Source organism: Lethenteron reissneri, chromosome 27 (genome assembly GCF_015708825.2).
Source record: "Lethenteron reissneri isolate LAM-NWPU_2019-01 chromosome 27, ASM1570882v1, whole genome shotgun sequence".
Lineage (NCBI taxonomy): Eukaryota > Metazoa > Chordata > Hyperoartia > Petromyzontiformes > Petromyzontidae > Lethenteron > Lethenteron reissneri.
This window is the reverse complement of record NC_083805.1, coordinates 13,484,421-13,499,309: the sequence shown is the minus strand read 5'-3', so window position 1 is coordinate 13,499,309 and position 14,889 is coordinate 13,484,421. Positions and strand designations below refer to the sequence as shown.

The 14,889-nt window shown below is 49.1% G+C and overlaps 1 protein-coding gene across 3 annotated transcripts in view; it reads left to right on the top strand.

Moving 5' to 3' along the window:
- Positions 1 to 5,434: 5,434 nt before the first annotated feature.
- Positions 5,435 to 14,889, top strand: part of LOC133348594 (guanine nucleotide-binding protein G(I)/G(S)/G(T) subunit beta-1-like) — a 29,720-nt gene continuing 20,265 nt past the window's right edge. For 2 of the 3 annotated variants that reach the window (XM_061561499.1, XM_061561500.1), the window contains exons 1-4: positions 5,435 to 5,593; positions 8,588 to 8,681; positions 10,528 to 10,566; positions 13,896 to 14,002. In XM_061561499.1, coding sequence (XP_061417483.1) covers positions 8,625 to 8,681; positions 10,528 to 10,566; positions 13,896 to 14,002 — 203 coding nt within the window. In that variant the 5' untranslated portion in view covers positions 5,435 to 5,593; positions 8,588 to 8,624. The other variant, XM_061561501.1, reaches the window with a different exon arrangement.

Sequence of the window (14,889 nt, the reverse complement as noted above, 5' to 3'; positions counted from 1 at the left end):
TTTTTTAAGGCAGTGTTATTGGCGGGAGTGTATTTGTGTTTGTGCACCACTGCCGATGGAGAGGCAGCAGCAGCATCACCAGATAACTTGTATATTAAAAAAATCATCATCACTACCGTTATCATTACTTCCTCGACCACCTCAATCGCCACCGTCACCATTATCGCAACGTTTGAGAAAACCAAATTGGCGGACTGGTTCTTTTTTGGTTTGCAATTTTAATTCCCCGGTGACCCGGCTGAGGCCAACTAGCTCGCTGCACTTGAGAGGGCTGTTCGTGTCATTGTGTATCTTCGGGATATTCTTTAACGAGGGATCTTCCACATCTGCAATAGAGAACGCGGGTTTTTGGTCCATTTAACGGCTCATCGGTAGAAGTTAAAGACATCCACAACAAAAACCACAAAAAACATCCACGAAGAGAGAGAGAAATTTTTTTGTCAATGTATTCAACACGCCAGGTAAAGCCAGCGCATCAACTGAGCCTCTTACTTTGAAAAGGAGCTTAGATAATACGTCGCCTGCCTCCCCCCCACCAAGCCTCGTTGTTGAATCTGAATAAGCGGCGGTTGTGCAAGGTGCGCGCCACTTTGCCCCGAGCGGTGGTAGGCACGGCCGCCGTGTCAGTGACGAGCCGGGTAGTAAAGCCAGCGCAGTAAGTGAGCATCCGCTCCCATTAAGGCGCTTACGAGAATCTGGCTGCCCCCCGTGCGCCGTGATCAGGAAGGACGCTGCTGCTGCTGCTGTTGCTGCCACGTGAGTTGGGAGGCTTGAGGAAATGCGCCGCTCGCATTAATCCGCACCCCCCCCCCCCCACCTCTATAATCGCTCGACTACAAAATAAATAAGCAGACAACTCGGTATGCCCTTTTCACCGTGTCTGTCCTTCCACATCGAAATATCAAAGTATTTTTTTGACACATCCCATCGGCCGCACGGACCTTCTGGGAGGGTGATTTAGTTTTACTGGTAGGAACCTCCTGGTTACACCAGCCCACGGGATTATTGTGTCCGTCCGTCCGTCGTGCAGGGAGAGGCTGGGTAGGGAGGGGAGGGTGGGGAGGGGCTGGTGGGGCTGGGTGGGGAGGGTGGGGAGGGGCTGGGTGGGTGGGGAGGGTGGGGCTGGGTGGGGAGGGGCTGGTCACCCCGTGGTGCCCTTATAAAACTCAACGTTTAACCTACTCATGCCGGCTTGTGCCCGCCCTCACAGTCGGGCATATTTTCGGAATACACCACGCCGCCGTTGGCCCTGGCCATTGACCGAGCAACCCAACGTTCCTACCAGCTCCCTCCGCAGGAATGTGTTTTAACACAAGCAGAACTCTGGACCGGTTTCGACACGCAGCGTCTCATCAGCAGAGCCAGGCTTGCTTAAATCAATGCTGGTGAACTGCCAGATTTTTTAATCGGCAAGGAATCCCCCTCTGGTAGTCATGGGTCCTAGTTCGGCACAAACCTATACAATACAACATAATAATTATCATCGGGCAGAGTCACTTGACTCCCCAACGGAGAGTGTATTATAACGGGCGCTATTCCGTTCACACCATGTCATGTATGTTGAACTTCTTTTGCACATTACGTAGCCAACCGTGCTAATCGGAGGTGCCAGTGTGCAAGTTACAAGCACGTTGCCGTTGCTTTTCAAATGAACACGATACGTATCTCTCCCACGTGGTTTGCGGGTTGTGCCGCGTGGTGTATTGGGCAACGAAGTCCGACGTTTCGCCTCACGTGGCGGGAGCTTCTTCAGGACCTCGTTTCGTTCGTCGAGTTGTTTCGTCCGGCGCGTCGGCTATTTTTTGTTTTGCGACCAATTTTTGCGGATCCCGATGGTTTCTGGGTCAGGTGGCGCGCGAGTCAAAATGTGTGTGTCGCAAGACCCTCCTCCACCTGACGCCCGCCAATTGACAGAGGCGTGTCGCGTGAACAAAACACGTGCCAGTTGATGACCGCTTCGATGCAAGTCCGCGACACGGATACACGTAGTAGGGAAATAATAATACATACACTTTGTTTTTTTCGGTAAAGTCACGTAGGTAAAAAATAAAACAACTCAAATTCTCGATTTAAAGCTTTCGTGACTGCAGGGATTCATCTTGAATGTCGCCCCCTTGCCATATGACCTGGAGGACTTTGTTCGTCTGAATCCATTCAGACGCTGTCTTTCCGACAGACCTGTTCTTCACCTGAGGACGGCTGCTTGCGTTGTGGCCGAAACGTCGTGAGAATTGTATTTTATTATGTTTTATTTTTATTTTTTATTATTTCCCTTCTACGTGACTTTACCGAAAGAACCAAGAAGATGAAAACAACTGAATTAAATCACGACGTTTCGGGCGCAACACAAGCGTCCTTCTTCAGGTGGGGACAACTTAGCAAAAGCACAACCGCTTAAGTGGTTGTGCTTTCGCTACGTTGTCCTGAAGAAGGACCCTTGTGTTGCGCCCCAAACGTCGTGATTAAATTTAGTTGTTTTCATTTATTTTATTTTTACCTCCGTGACTTTACCGAAAAAACCAAAGAGTATGAATCCTTGCAGTCACGAAAGCTTAAAATCTAGAAATAATACATACATTCACCAAGGACACTTAATGCTGAGTTGACCTAGGCGAGGCCCAGAACCGGCTCTCATTTTGTTTGCATCCAAACTCGGGCTCCCGGGCGGGTCGTAGCACGGTTCGCTAACCACGATGCAAACCGCTCGCCATAGTGTATGGCACAGTACTCAAACACACCCCGCATGTCCACCAACACGTGTCATTTGACCACCATGAATCAAAAACAATAACCGCGAAGTAAGCGAAACACCCCGGGGTCTCACAAAGTGTGTCCACATTCAACGAAGATCCTAACCCAGTCTCTGGAAATGCAAAGGGGCAGAGGTGGGTGGGGGGTCGTGTGTGTGTGTGTGTGCCCGAGTGAGTGCACGTGTGTGTGTGTGTTGCATGCCGCGTGTATTTGGTGTCCGGTTTATGTAGTTGGCAGTGCGGCTGATGCATCTGCCAATGTCGCCCCCTTGCCATATGACCTGGAGGACTTTGTTCACTCTTGTGAACTCCGGCCAGCCAGACAGCCACTCCACATGGCCTCAGAGTGCACCTATCCTGGGCACAAAGCTCCTGTTGTAATATCGCCGCTATTTAGTGGCTAATGAAGGCTAGTATTGTGCTTGTTTTGTGTTTAGGTGTGCGTGTGTGTAGCGGTTAGCGCGTTTTTTTTTCGCAAATTCGCTTTAAGATTGACGTTTCTTTATTGAAAGTGCATCTAATAAATAATTATACGCAAGCGACAAAGTGGATTTGGTGTCTTTATTTATTTCTTCAGCACTTGAGACAAAAGGTAAGTCTAATTTATGCTTCTACATTATGGTAAAATAGACATTTCTCGGTGATTTCCCAGATATTGTATGGATTTCCAATTTATTTCAACCCCAGCGACCGAAAGCAGAAGAGAATAAAGTATCAGTGTAGTGAATTTGAACAAATTGAAGGTCAGTTATATACAGTGCTACAGTGAAATGCAGTGAAGTGTTTGAGAACTTCGTTTTGTGCAAAATTCACTGCCATTAAATTTACACAAGATGCAATTATACTCTACCCATTTTTTTCGTCAATATTACAGCTTCCGTCTTCGGACGGACAAACAAGCTCGGATATTTATACAATAGTCAACGTTTCAAATGTATGACCCTACTTCATAGCACATACAATCTCCAATCTAGCTTTACCGTGAGTGCGTGTGTATAACAGCACTTGCCCCAACATTCCGTTCAGGCCATACGGGGGATCTTTGTCTTTATCTTGCGTGGGCTCAAAGTGCACCTAGACGGGCACAAGCACCACGGTGACATCACCATCACCACCATATGGTGGCAAATGGCATCTGCAGCTGCTGCTGTGTGCACACACACACACACGTGTGCACGCACACGTGTGTGTGTGTGTGTGAAGTGATTCGCGCGATGTGCTACGAACCAGGCCCAACCCGGGTTCGATTCCCGTTCACGACCAATAACAGTGACGAATATCCGAACCGGTCCCGGGACTCCCCTAGGTCGACTCAGCCTTAAAAACGAGAACCCGGTGCGGTGTGCAAACTCCCGCACTGGAGAGACAAAGGCGGCCGGGCGTGATGTCGGCCACCCACCCACCCCCTCCGTGTGCCCTGCCGGCCTTTATAGGTGAAGTTACTCGCTCACGACACTTGGCCCACAAGTCTGTCAAAGGCTACAAGGGGGATCTGTGTCTTTGTTGCGTGTGTGTGTGTGCGTGTGGGGGTGTGTGTGTATTGTAGTAGGTGTGTGTGGGTGTGTGTGTTGTAGTAGGTGTGTGTAGTGTAGTAGGTGTGTGGGTGTGTGTATTGTAGTAGGTGTGTGTGTGTGTTTAGTGTAGTAGGTGTGTGTGTAGTGTAGCAGGTGTGTGGGTGTGTGTAGGTGTGTGGGTGTGTGTATTGTAGTAGGTGTGGGTGTGTTTATTGTAATAGGTGTGTGTGTAGTGTAGTAGGTGTGTGTGTGTGGGGGTGTGTGTGTGTAGTGTAGTAGGTGTGTGTATAGTCTAGTAGGTGTGCGGGTGTGTGTATTGTAGTAGGTGTAGGTATGTGTATTGTAGTAGGTGTGTAGGTGTGTGTATAGTGTAGTAGGTGTGTGGGTGTGTGTATTGTAGTAGGTGTGTGTGTATTGTAGTAGGTGTGTGTGTGTGGGGGTGTGTGTGTGTAGTGTAGTAGGTGTGTGTGTATTGTAGTAGGTGTGTAGGTGTGTGTATAGTGTAGTAGGTGTAGGTGTGTGTGTAGTGTAGTAGGTGTGTGTATTGTTGTAGGTGTGTGTGTATTGTAGCAGGTAGGTGTGTGTGTATTGTAGTAGGTGTGTGTATAGTCTAGTAGGTGTGTGTGTGTAGTGTAGCAGGTGTGTAGGTGTGTGTATAGTGTAGTAGGTGTGTGTGTGTATTGTAGTAGGTGTGTGTATAGTCTAGTAGGTGTGCGGGTGTGTGTGTGTGTAGTGTAGCAGGTGTGTAGGTGTGTGTATAGTGTAGTAGGTGTGTGTGTATTGTAGTAGGTGTGTGTAGTGTAGTAGGTGTGTGTTTGTGTAGTGTAGCAGGTGTGTAGGTGTGTGTATAGTGTAGTAGGTGTGTGTGTGTGTATTGTAGTAGGTGTGTGTGGGTGTGTGTGTGTATTGTAGTAGGTAGGTGTGTGTGTGTAGTGTAGCAGGTGTGTAGGTGTGTGTATAGTGTAGTAGGTGTGTGTGGGTGTGTGTAGTGTAGTAGGTGTGTGTGTGTATTGTAGTAGGTGTGTGTGGGTGTGTATTGTGGTAGGTTTGTGTGTGGGTGTGTGATGCTGCCGCGGATTTCTAGCCGCCTGTCAACGTCAGTGCTGCCGGGTCCTGGGTTTGAGTCGCTTTAATCTCGGGGAGGCGGAGAGAGCGAGAGAGGGGGCGTGGGGTGGGGGGTGAACGCAGAGAGACTTAACCTGGACACAGGGACACGGCTTAGGGAGAGGGACACTCACACAGACACACGCTCACACACACACGCGGGTAGTGGGACAAGGCGAGAGAGAGAGAGAGACAGACACACAATCAGCTGGAACAGCGCAGCAGGTGAGTTGGACAAAGCTCGCGACGACGACGCCGCCGACGTCTTCTCTCTGGGTTTTTCACTCTTCCTGTTCGCCGTGCCGGCCTTAATAGGTGTTCGCGAACACGAGAGAGAGAGAGATGGTTTTGTTGTTGTTGTGATCACAGAGTGGGATTTTGTTGTGTGTGTTTGTTGTGTGTGTGTGCCTGTGTTGCAGGCTCTGCCGCTGCTAGTTTGTACAGAATTAGTTTTTGGCTGAGTCAGGATGTCGTGTGTTCTGGTTTCGTTTCGTGCGTTCGTGCGTGTGGTGTGTGTGGTTGTATCGTTTTACGTTCTTTATGCAGGGTGTATATTTAGATATATTTCCACAGGTCGATCTCTCTAGCTTTGTGATATATGTAACGATTAACGTTCTATATGTAGGAGATTTTTTTCTGCAGGACTTCAAAAAAACTTCAAGCGACATTGACATCCTTTAGGCTTTCCCGTGCGTTCTGCAGGCGAGATAGCCGCGTGGCAGGCAATCCGGTAAATGTGTTTTTTTTTACTTTGAATTCTCAGAGCCAGATTTAGCCAAATTAAGTTCAAGACGAAAAGTAACGACGCAGCTTTGCGCGCGCTGTGATTTGAGACGAGGCAGAGGCAATCAACCTCACTCCACTTGAAAACCCAGTTTAATCACAGGGCAGCTTGCCTGGATTGGAACACGGGACCACAATAATGCTGACTCAGCACTTCGACTTCTGTACGTTGAACTTCATTCGCACCGTACGTCGCCAACGGCGGGATGATGATGGCACACTTTCTTTTTTTTTCCCACGCAGAGGACATCTATCTCTCTCTCTCTCTCTTATTTCTCTGCTCTCTCAACCTGGTTCGTGGAAATACATTGGCAAAAATTGCCGCAGGCCTAATTTCGTCACGATGTTGTTGGGGTTTTTGTAACGTCAGAGTACGTGTGAGTTTCCTCCCCCCCCTCTCCCTCTCTCTCTGAAGATAATGTTGCCGAGAGACCAGAGGCTTTCTGTATATTTGCTTTCTGGAAGAGACCTCTACCCCCCTCTACCCACCCACCAGAAGCCATTGCTATCGTCTAAAGGTCCGATCAGGGGCCGGTCCGTGATCTGCCGTTGTACACAGACCATGCCAAATCAGAGGCCGGTCTTCCGTATATTTTTTTGCCTCTCCAGAGGGGCCCCATCTCCTATCAGAGTATCGTCTGTTAGTCTATTGGTTACAGGATGCATTCGCGAAAGTAATTAGTAAGTTTCTTCCTGACCCGTGTATCGTTAGTTCAATTTGAATGTGCAATTGTGTTGTGTTGCTGTGGTCTGGGACTGTTTTTGCTGTTTTGCTGCCTTGTCCAAACTTGGGAATTGGTTTACTTAAGAAGTTTGAACTTATGTTCTTCATCTATTTTACGTATTTATTTTTGTCATCTGCTTACCTTTCCTATACTTTGCACTGCTGCCGTTTGTTGTATTTGTTGTAACTCTCTGACCCGGTCCTACTGGACATCTGTGTAAAAAGAGCTTCATAGCCCATCGGATTTCTTCAGGATAAATAAAGATTCCGATTCTCAGGATGAGTCATCCATACTTCTGAAACTATGGGACACTTTACGTCCGTGACTTGTGAACACAAGCGCCATCGGTTGAGTTAAAATGTAATTCCTTTGATACTGATGACTCGTTCTGACGAACGTAAGACTGTCGGTCTATCAGCCGGCTGTCTAAAGAGCTGTCAGTGACACTGGCCTGTCAGCCTCTTTCTTCTAGGGGACCCATTGTGAGAGACGGGGACCGTCTACACATTGTGTAAATACTCCACGAGAGACGACACCGTCATTTTAAAGACTTCACCAGAGACTGATGATTATGATGACCAGCTGGACAGGGCGGTACAAGCACTCTGCGAGGCTGTGTTTGACGGGACACGCTGCTGCTGGTGCCGCTGCTGCTGCTGCTGGTGCCGCTGCTGCTGGTGCCGCTGCTGCTGCCGCTGCCGCTGCTGCTGCCGCTGCCGGTGCCGCTGCCGCTGCCGCTGCCGCTGCCGCTGCCGCTGCCGGTGCCGCTGCCGCTGCCGGTGCCGCTGCCGCTGCTGCTGCCGCTGCCGCTGCTGCTGCTGGTGTTGCTGCTGCTGCCGCTGCTGCTGCTGGTGCCGCTGCCGCTGCTGCTGCCGCTGCTGCTGCTGGTGCCGCTGCCGCTGCTGCTGCTGCTGCCGCTGCTGCTGCTGGTGTTGCTGCTGCTGCTGGTGCCGCTGCCGCTGCTGCTGCTGGTGTTGCTGCTGCTGGTGCCGCTGCCGCTGCTGCTGGTGCCGCTGCTGCTGCTGGTGCCGCTGCTGCTGCTGCTGCTGCTGGTGCCGCTGGCTTGCTGCTGCTGCTGCTGGTGCCGCTGCTTGCTTGCTGGTGTTGCTGGCTGCTGGTGCCGCTGCAGTGCTGCTGCTGCTGCTGCTGGTGCCGACTGCTGCTGTCCTGCTGCTGCTGGGCTGCTGCCGCTGCTGCTGCCGCTGCTGCCGCTGCTGCTGCTGTGCCGCTGCTGCTGCTGGTGCCGCTGCCGCTGCTGCTGCTGGTGCTGCTGGGCTGCTGCTGCTGCCGCTGCTGCCGCTGCTGCAGCTGGTGCCGCTGCTGCTGCTGGTGCCGCGCTGCTGGTGCTGCTGCTGCTGGTGCTGCTGCTGCTGGTGCCGCTGCTGCTGCTGCTGGTGCTGCTGTGCCGCTGCTTGCCTGCTGGGTGCCGCTGCTGCTGCCTGGTGCTGCTGCTGCTGGTGCCGCTGCTGCTGCTGGTGCCGCTGCCGCTGCTGCTGCTGCCGGTGCTGCTGCTGCTGGTGCTGCTGCTGCTGGTGCCGCTGCTGCTGCTGCTGCTGGTGCTGCTGGTGCCGCTGCTGCTGCTGCTGCTGCTGGTGCTGCTGCTGCTGGTGCCGCTGCTGCTGCTGCTGCTGCTGGTGCTGCCGCTGCCGCTGCTGCTGCTGGTGCTGCTGCTTCCGCTGCTGCCGCTGCCGCTGCTGCTGCTGGTGCGCAGGGACGGTGCCTCGCTCTGACCGCACCGCTCAGCCACAATGAGTGAACTGGAGAAGCTACGCCAGGAGGCGGAACAGCTACGCAACCAGATCAAGGTGCGCGCCCTTGATCTTCGAGCAGCACCATCAGCCTCGCCTCGGCACTCTCACCATCAATATCGTTGGCACCGTCGGCATCATTCTCAACGTTGTCGCCACCACTGTCAGCACTAGCACCACAACAACACCGTCGATGGCACCGTCAGTGGCGGCAGCTTCTTTTATGTCATGACCGCCATCAACGATACCATGAGCAGCATCCTTTAAATCACCATCAGTATCATTACCAGTCCCATAAGCAGCGGCTTCAACAGCAACATCAATCAGTACCATCGGTAATATTTTAAACATCACCATGAATATCAAAGACATCGCCAGCAACATCAAAGACAAAGATCCACTGTATAGCCTGTAACAGACTGTTGGGGCAAGTGCTGTTAGCGAGTTGCATCTATGAAGGCCGGCACGGCACAAGAGGCGGTGGGTGGCCAGCACCACACCCGGCCACCTTTGTCTCTCTCGTGGCCATGTTTACAAACTGCACCAGGTACTCAATTGAGGCTGAGTCGACCTAGATGAGGCCCAGGACTGGTTAAAATAATTGTCACTGGTGGTGGCCGTGAGTAGGAATCGAACCCAGGTCGCCGGTTTTGTAGCGCAGCACGCTAACCACTACGCTACTACTTCTTGAATGTGACCACCACTACCACCACTCATCACCTTAACCGTCACCACCGCTGAAATCCTCGTCATCATCCTCCAAGTTCATTTCATCGATGCCAACTCAGCGTGTAACGACGCGTCGATATGTCACGGACAATCGATTCTTGCACTCCAAACACAAATCAATTAATTTGGGCGTGTTCGCGTCAAGCATTTAAAATTTATTCAAATTATAGATGAATGTTACATTTCGGCTCGTGGACTGAGCAAAACTGTGGCAATGCGACATCAAACGACACGCGTTAAAAAAGTGAAGAAGAAGGCTTTCACAACCACAATTACGATCCACAATTCATTTATTTTGGGTTGGATTATCGTGTATGATGCCAGTTTTTTATTTATTACCACAACCCTCTAGAGTCTATCAATTAGTCGCATGGGCAAATGTGCCAGTTGATTTGTTTTTTCAGAAAACCGGAACATTTGTTTACAAGCAATAAAACGTATAATTAGAGCGAATCGTAAGGTGTAAAAAAACAATTACACAAATAACAATCAATTATGATTGGAAGGTGGCCGGGCGGCACAGAGATCTGAGCTCCAAGCTGGCACCGCTGAGACCCTGGGGGCCACTCGTGATGCCACTGGGGTCCCCACGCGTGCAGAGTTCATGGCCTCTCAGCTCGTTCAACAAATGGCCCTGCACGAAATTTTGGCTTGAATCTTATCTCGAGAGCTAGAGGGAATGGTTCTGACTCTCGTGCAACGAATATTTCCCTCTTTGGCAGAGCAGGCGGTAGCTCTGTGATATCCACTTCTGCGGGGGCCGTTCTCTTACACGAAGAGTTGCACTGCACCACTGTGCGAGCAATCACAATGGGTGCTTCGTTTCGTGACGCGATGCCATAGCTGAATTCGGGAAATAAAGTGGGTGGTGAAAAGTAAAAATTTCTTGAATCGGGTTACGAGCTCAATTCCTGAGAATTAATCGAATCGCTGTGTGGGGGTGGGAAATTGTTACATTGTATAGAATTTTCGAATGTCATGTTTACAAGTAATAAATACGACGATTGCGCTTTAAGTGGCAGATTTTTTGTTGTTGTTGCCATGTTAAGGACAGGACCACAAACACCACCGCCACCACCGCCATCAGCATCGGCCATCAGCATCGCCTGCCGCGCGTGCGTGTGTCCTGCCCATTGTTTCTCACGATCCCTGCCTGTGCCGTTGTGTGTCACAGGAGGCCAGGAAAGCATTTGCCGACACCACCTTCGCACAGGTACTGTTGCCCCTTCTTTCCTGTTTGTAGGTTTCACAGTTTGACAACGGCATTCTTTAAAGATAATAGTTTGCCAACATTCTTAATTTTAGAACTTTCGTGACTGCAGGAATTATTATTTGGTTCTTTCGGTTAAGTCACGTCTAAAGATAAAATAATAAATTAAATTCTTACGCTAAATTATCGTTGAACAACAGGCAATATTTGACCAACGTTCCCACCCCCCCAACCCCACAAAGGTTATAAGTATAGTGATAAAAAATAAAATCATTTACAGCCCTTTGTCAATCCACTGCTGGATGAAGGTATCCCCAAGCAATGTCGGTTATGGTGATTAGTTCATCATGCTTGGCCACGCTGGTCAATGTCCATTGTTGAATAATTAATAATGATATCAGAGCAAGTGGCACTTTGGCTGACTACCTGACTGGTCACATTGGTTGTGTATCGGCATGGCCAACAATCATCATCTCCTTGCCACAAATGAACCACGATACCATGGCTATCTCGTCAAGGAGCATAAACCATCACGCAAACTCTGGTCATCCTTGCAGCAGCTTTTGGTTGGCCATCGAACACAGACGGCCACTGCATCGCGCACTTTCAGATCTGCTTCTGCGGCCGTCAGGAACACTCTTCCTTCCAATTAGTACAGAGTTTGTTGTAGTACTGGAGTTAGACTGATGGCCTTAATCTAAGTTGTCTTGTAGTTGTTGTTGTTGTTTGACTTGCATCCCACTGGCATTTTTGCACACAGCATTGGTGTACGGTGTTTTTTCTGGAATTGTTGCTGTTTTTTTTCCTGGATTTTTAGTTTGCACATAGTCACATAGTCACTTTAAGATGTTCACTTGTTCGTGTTTTTGTTTGTTGCGGATGCAACCGATTCAAGAGCCGAATGGCTCACAGGGCTATGGCTAATAAATAAACATGAAAAAAAGACTTGAAAATAGGAAGACACTGGAGTTATGCACTTTTAAATCATCTGGATTTGAAACAAATTTCTGTAGAACTTATTTTTGTGTTTAGTTTGTTGTCTTCCCCCCGCACCTCCGATTATTGCGGTTGGCTCCGGGTCTGTGAATTAAGTGAATTAGTAGGTTGCCCTTCCCCTCACTCTGATCCTCACCTCAACAGCTCACTGCTCAGTGTTAATTGCAGTTTGTCATTGACAAATCTAAAAATAATCTGCCCGAGCCAATTTGCGCAGCGTCGATTTGTGTTTGTGCAACAACTTGCCATCTCGCTTGTGCTGCGGTTGTCTTTGCCCTGAATTAGATTTGCTTCATTGCTGTATGTTCTTCTTGGTTCTTTCGGTAAAGTCACGTAGAAGGGAAATAATAAAATAATACAAATAAAACATACTAAAATATAATTCTCACGATGTTTCGGCCACAACACAAGCAGCCGTCCTCAGGTGAAGAATCAGAGCTGTCGGAAAGACATCGCTCCAATGAACACCGCTAAGCTTGGCAGCGTATTTAAGCTGGGTGGGAGGAGCAGAAAGCCTTGACAAAGAAGTTTACATATCAACAGAGGAATTTAGCATAGAAGTAGCTATGATAATGTGAGAGATTAGCATGATGTTAAAGTGATAAATTAGCATGTAACTGGGAGATTAGCATGATAGTAATGTGAGGAATTAGCATGTAACTGGTCACGGAAGTGGCTATGTTAAAGTCATAGTTTACAACCCTTATTGGTCACCCCGTGTCCTTATAGATCTCAACGTTCATCCTACTAAGTTCCATCACAACGGAGAAACACAAACTAATCGTAAAAAAAAAATTGCCCGTATTGAAACGGCTCTATCCTGTATATTATTTAATTTGTGCTGGTTTTTAGCATTTTGCTGACCCATGTCAGTCGTGCAACTTACACTAAACCTGGTCTCTCGAGTTCTTTCCTGTTTAAACAAAGTAAACTCAACTAAGTACGTGTAGTATCACATGGTTGAAATCAACTAAACTAAACCAAGTATGTGCCGTACATACCACTTTGTGGGAATTCGACATTTCGTGCCCCGTGAAGAGACGGTTAAAGTGCCCTGATGCAAAGGGTGTGATAGTTGCTGCAATGTTTTATGTTTTCTCCTGCATGTATAAACACTGATTAACTGGCTGAAATTAACGAAATATATAGAGGACTGCAGAGCTTGGGCAATTGTTGGCGCTGGCTCACCGCGTGGCTCACTTCCCGCTCGTCTCCGCTTCCTCGGCCATTGTTTAAACGCAATTTGCGTGAACAACGCTATATAAAACGAAACATCACTTTTATTATGATCAAGATTTTAAACGTTTAGTCCATTAATTATCCGAAGTAATTATATTCTCTTCACTATTTTGAAGATTTTCTTAATACTATGAATGTTATATATTTGGCCAGCGCAGGGGTTAGACTTGTGCCTTACTTTAAGGAGGGCCTGGGTGTGACTCCTTACTCAGGTGCCTTTCTGTGTATTGGGTTTTCTCTGATTTTTCCAGTTCCCTCCCATAGCAAACAAACCATACTGTGTAACTGGTAGTGACCAAACATCCCAAAGCTGAAGATTTCCCCAGAAAATTACTTAATTGGGATCACACACAGCAGCAGCAACATCACCGTCCTCCTGCAAACACCTGGCAGTACCCTCCTTAAAATAGTCTAGAGACTCGGCGAGGTTTTCCTGGTTAAGCACAATAATAATGGATGTAATTTACATACCTGTCAACCCCTTATCAGTGCCCTACCTTCTTACAGACCAATTCAGCCCTTATTGGTCACCCCGTGTCCTTATAGATCCCAACGTTCATCCTACAAAGTTCCATCACAAGGGAGAAACACAAATAGACAAAAAAATATTGCCCGCATTCAAACGGCTGTACGCCGTATGGACCTGAGAACTCAATTTCCCTGTACAAGAATACGGGTAAACCGTATGGGTTGACAAGTATGGATTTACATCCACGCATGCATTGACATTACCGCTCCTAGTGTGTGTAACGGTGGGGAGAGGCTGTATCCCGGTATACATGCCAACGTTGGCTCGACCTTGGCGCATGGTTCGATTTTGTTGGCATGGCCCAACGGTTCCACGTTGACTGGCTGGGTAGTTGGCACACAAACGATTCCCGCTCGCATCCAACATCATTGACGGATATCCGAACCGGTCCTGGGCCTCCCCTGGGTCGACTCAGCCTTAAATGAGCGAACATCGGCACTGGGGAGACACGAGCGGACGGGCCTGTTGTTGGCCACCACCCTCCTTTGTGTGTTGTGCCAGCCTCTACAGGTGACCCAACAGCGAGTTAAAGGCTGTCTGGGGGGAACTTTTGTTTGTGTGGCTGTAGGTCACAGCCAGCTTGGACTCCGTGGGGCGGATCCAGTTGAGGACTCGGCGAACTCTGCGTGGTCACCTCGCCAAAATCTACGCCTGCCACTGGGGCACCGACTCACGGTACGCACTGGTGGATACACACACACGCATGTCTACAACGACAATAACAACCACCATTGGGCACTAAGTGGCAGTGACGTCACCACGGTGCTTGTACCAGGCTATGTGCATGTGTGTATGTGGGGAGCGGTAGTGTAGCGGTTAGCGCGCTGCGCTATGAACCTGGAGACCCGGGTTCGATTCCCGCTCACGGCCAACACCAGTGACGATTATCTGAACCGGTCCTGGGCCTCCCCTAGGTCGACTCAGCCTGAAATGAGTACCTGGTGCGGTGTCTAAACATCGCCACTGCTGGCCACCCACCCCCTCGTGTACCGTTCTGGCCTTCATAGGTGCTCGCTAACAGCACTTGCCCCTACGGCCTGTTAAGGCTATACGGGGATCTTTATTTATATGCATACTAGCCTTACTACCCGGCTTCACCCGAGACTTGGATTCTTGTCTTGGATTAACACACGGCCTACGCGGAGGGTGGGGGTGGGGGGGATGCGTGACGTCAGCAGGCACACTGCGTGATGCTGCAGCATGCGGGTGACATCACAGATGTGACGTCACCGCTCACTTGCCGTGCAAAATATATGCATTATTGCGCACCCCCCCCCCCCCCCTCAAAATACAAAAGTCTATTTTTTATACTGTTTGCATTGTGTACAGTCTGGAAGCTACCCACATGCCAAATTTCAAGTTTGTTGCTTGTTGGGAAGTATGCTAAACATTTCCAACAGACACACATATTCACAAATTTCCCTTTTATATATATATAGATACACACATGCATATCTTCATGCACATATACACATGCATATATACACACATGCATATAGGGGCCATTCATTTAGTACGTACATATGGAGGGGGGAGGGGGGGTTAACCCAAATGCGTACGCT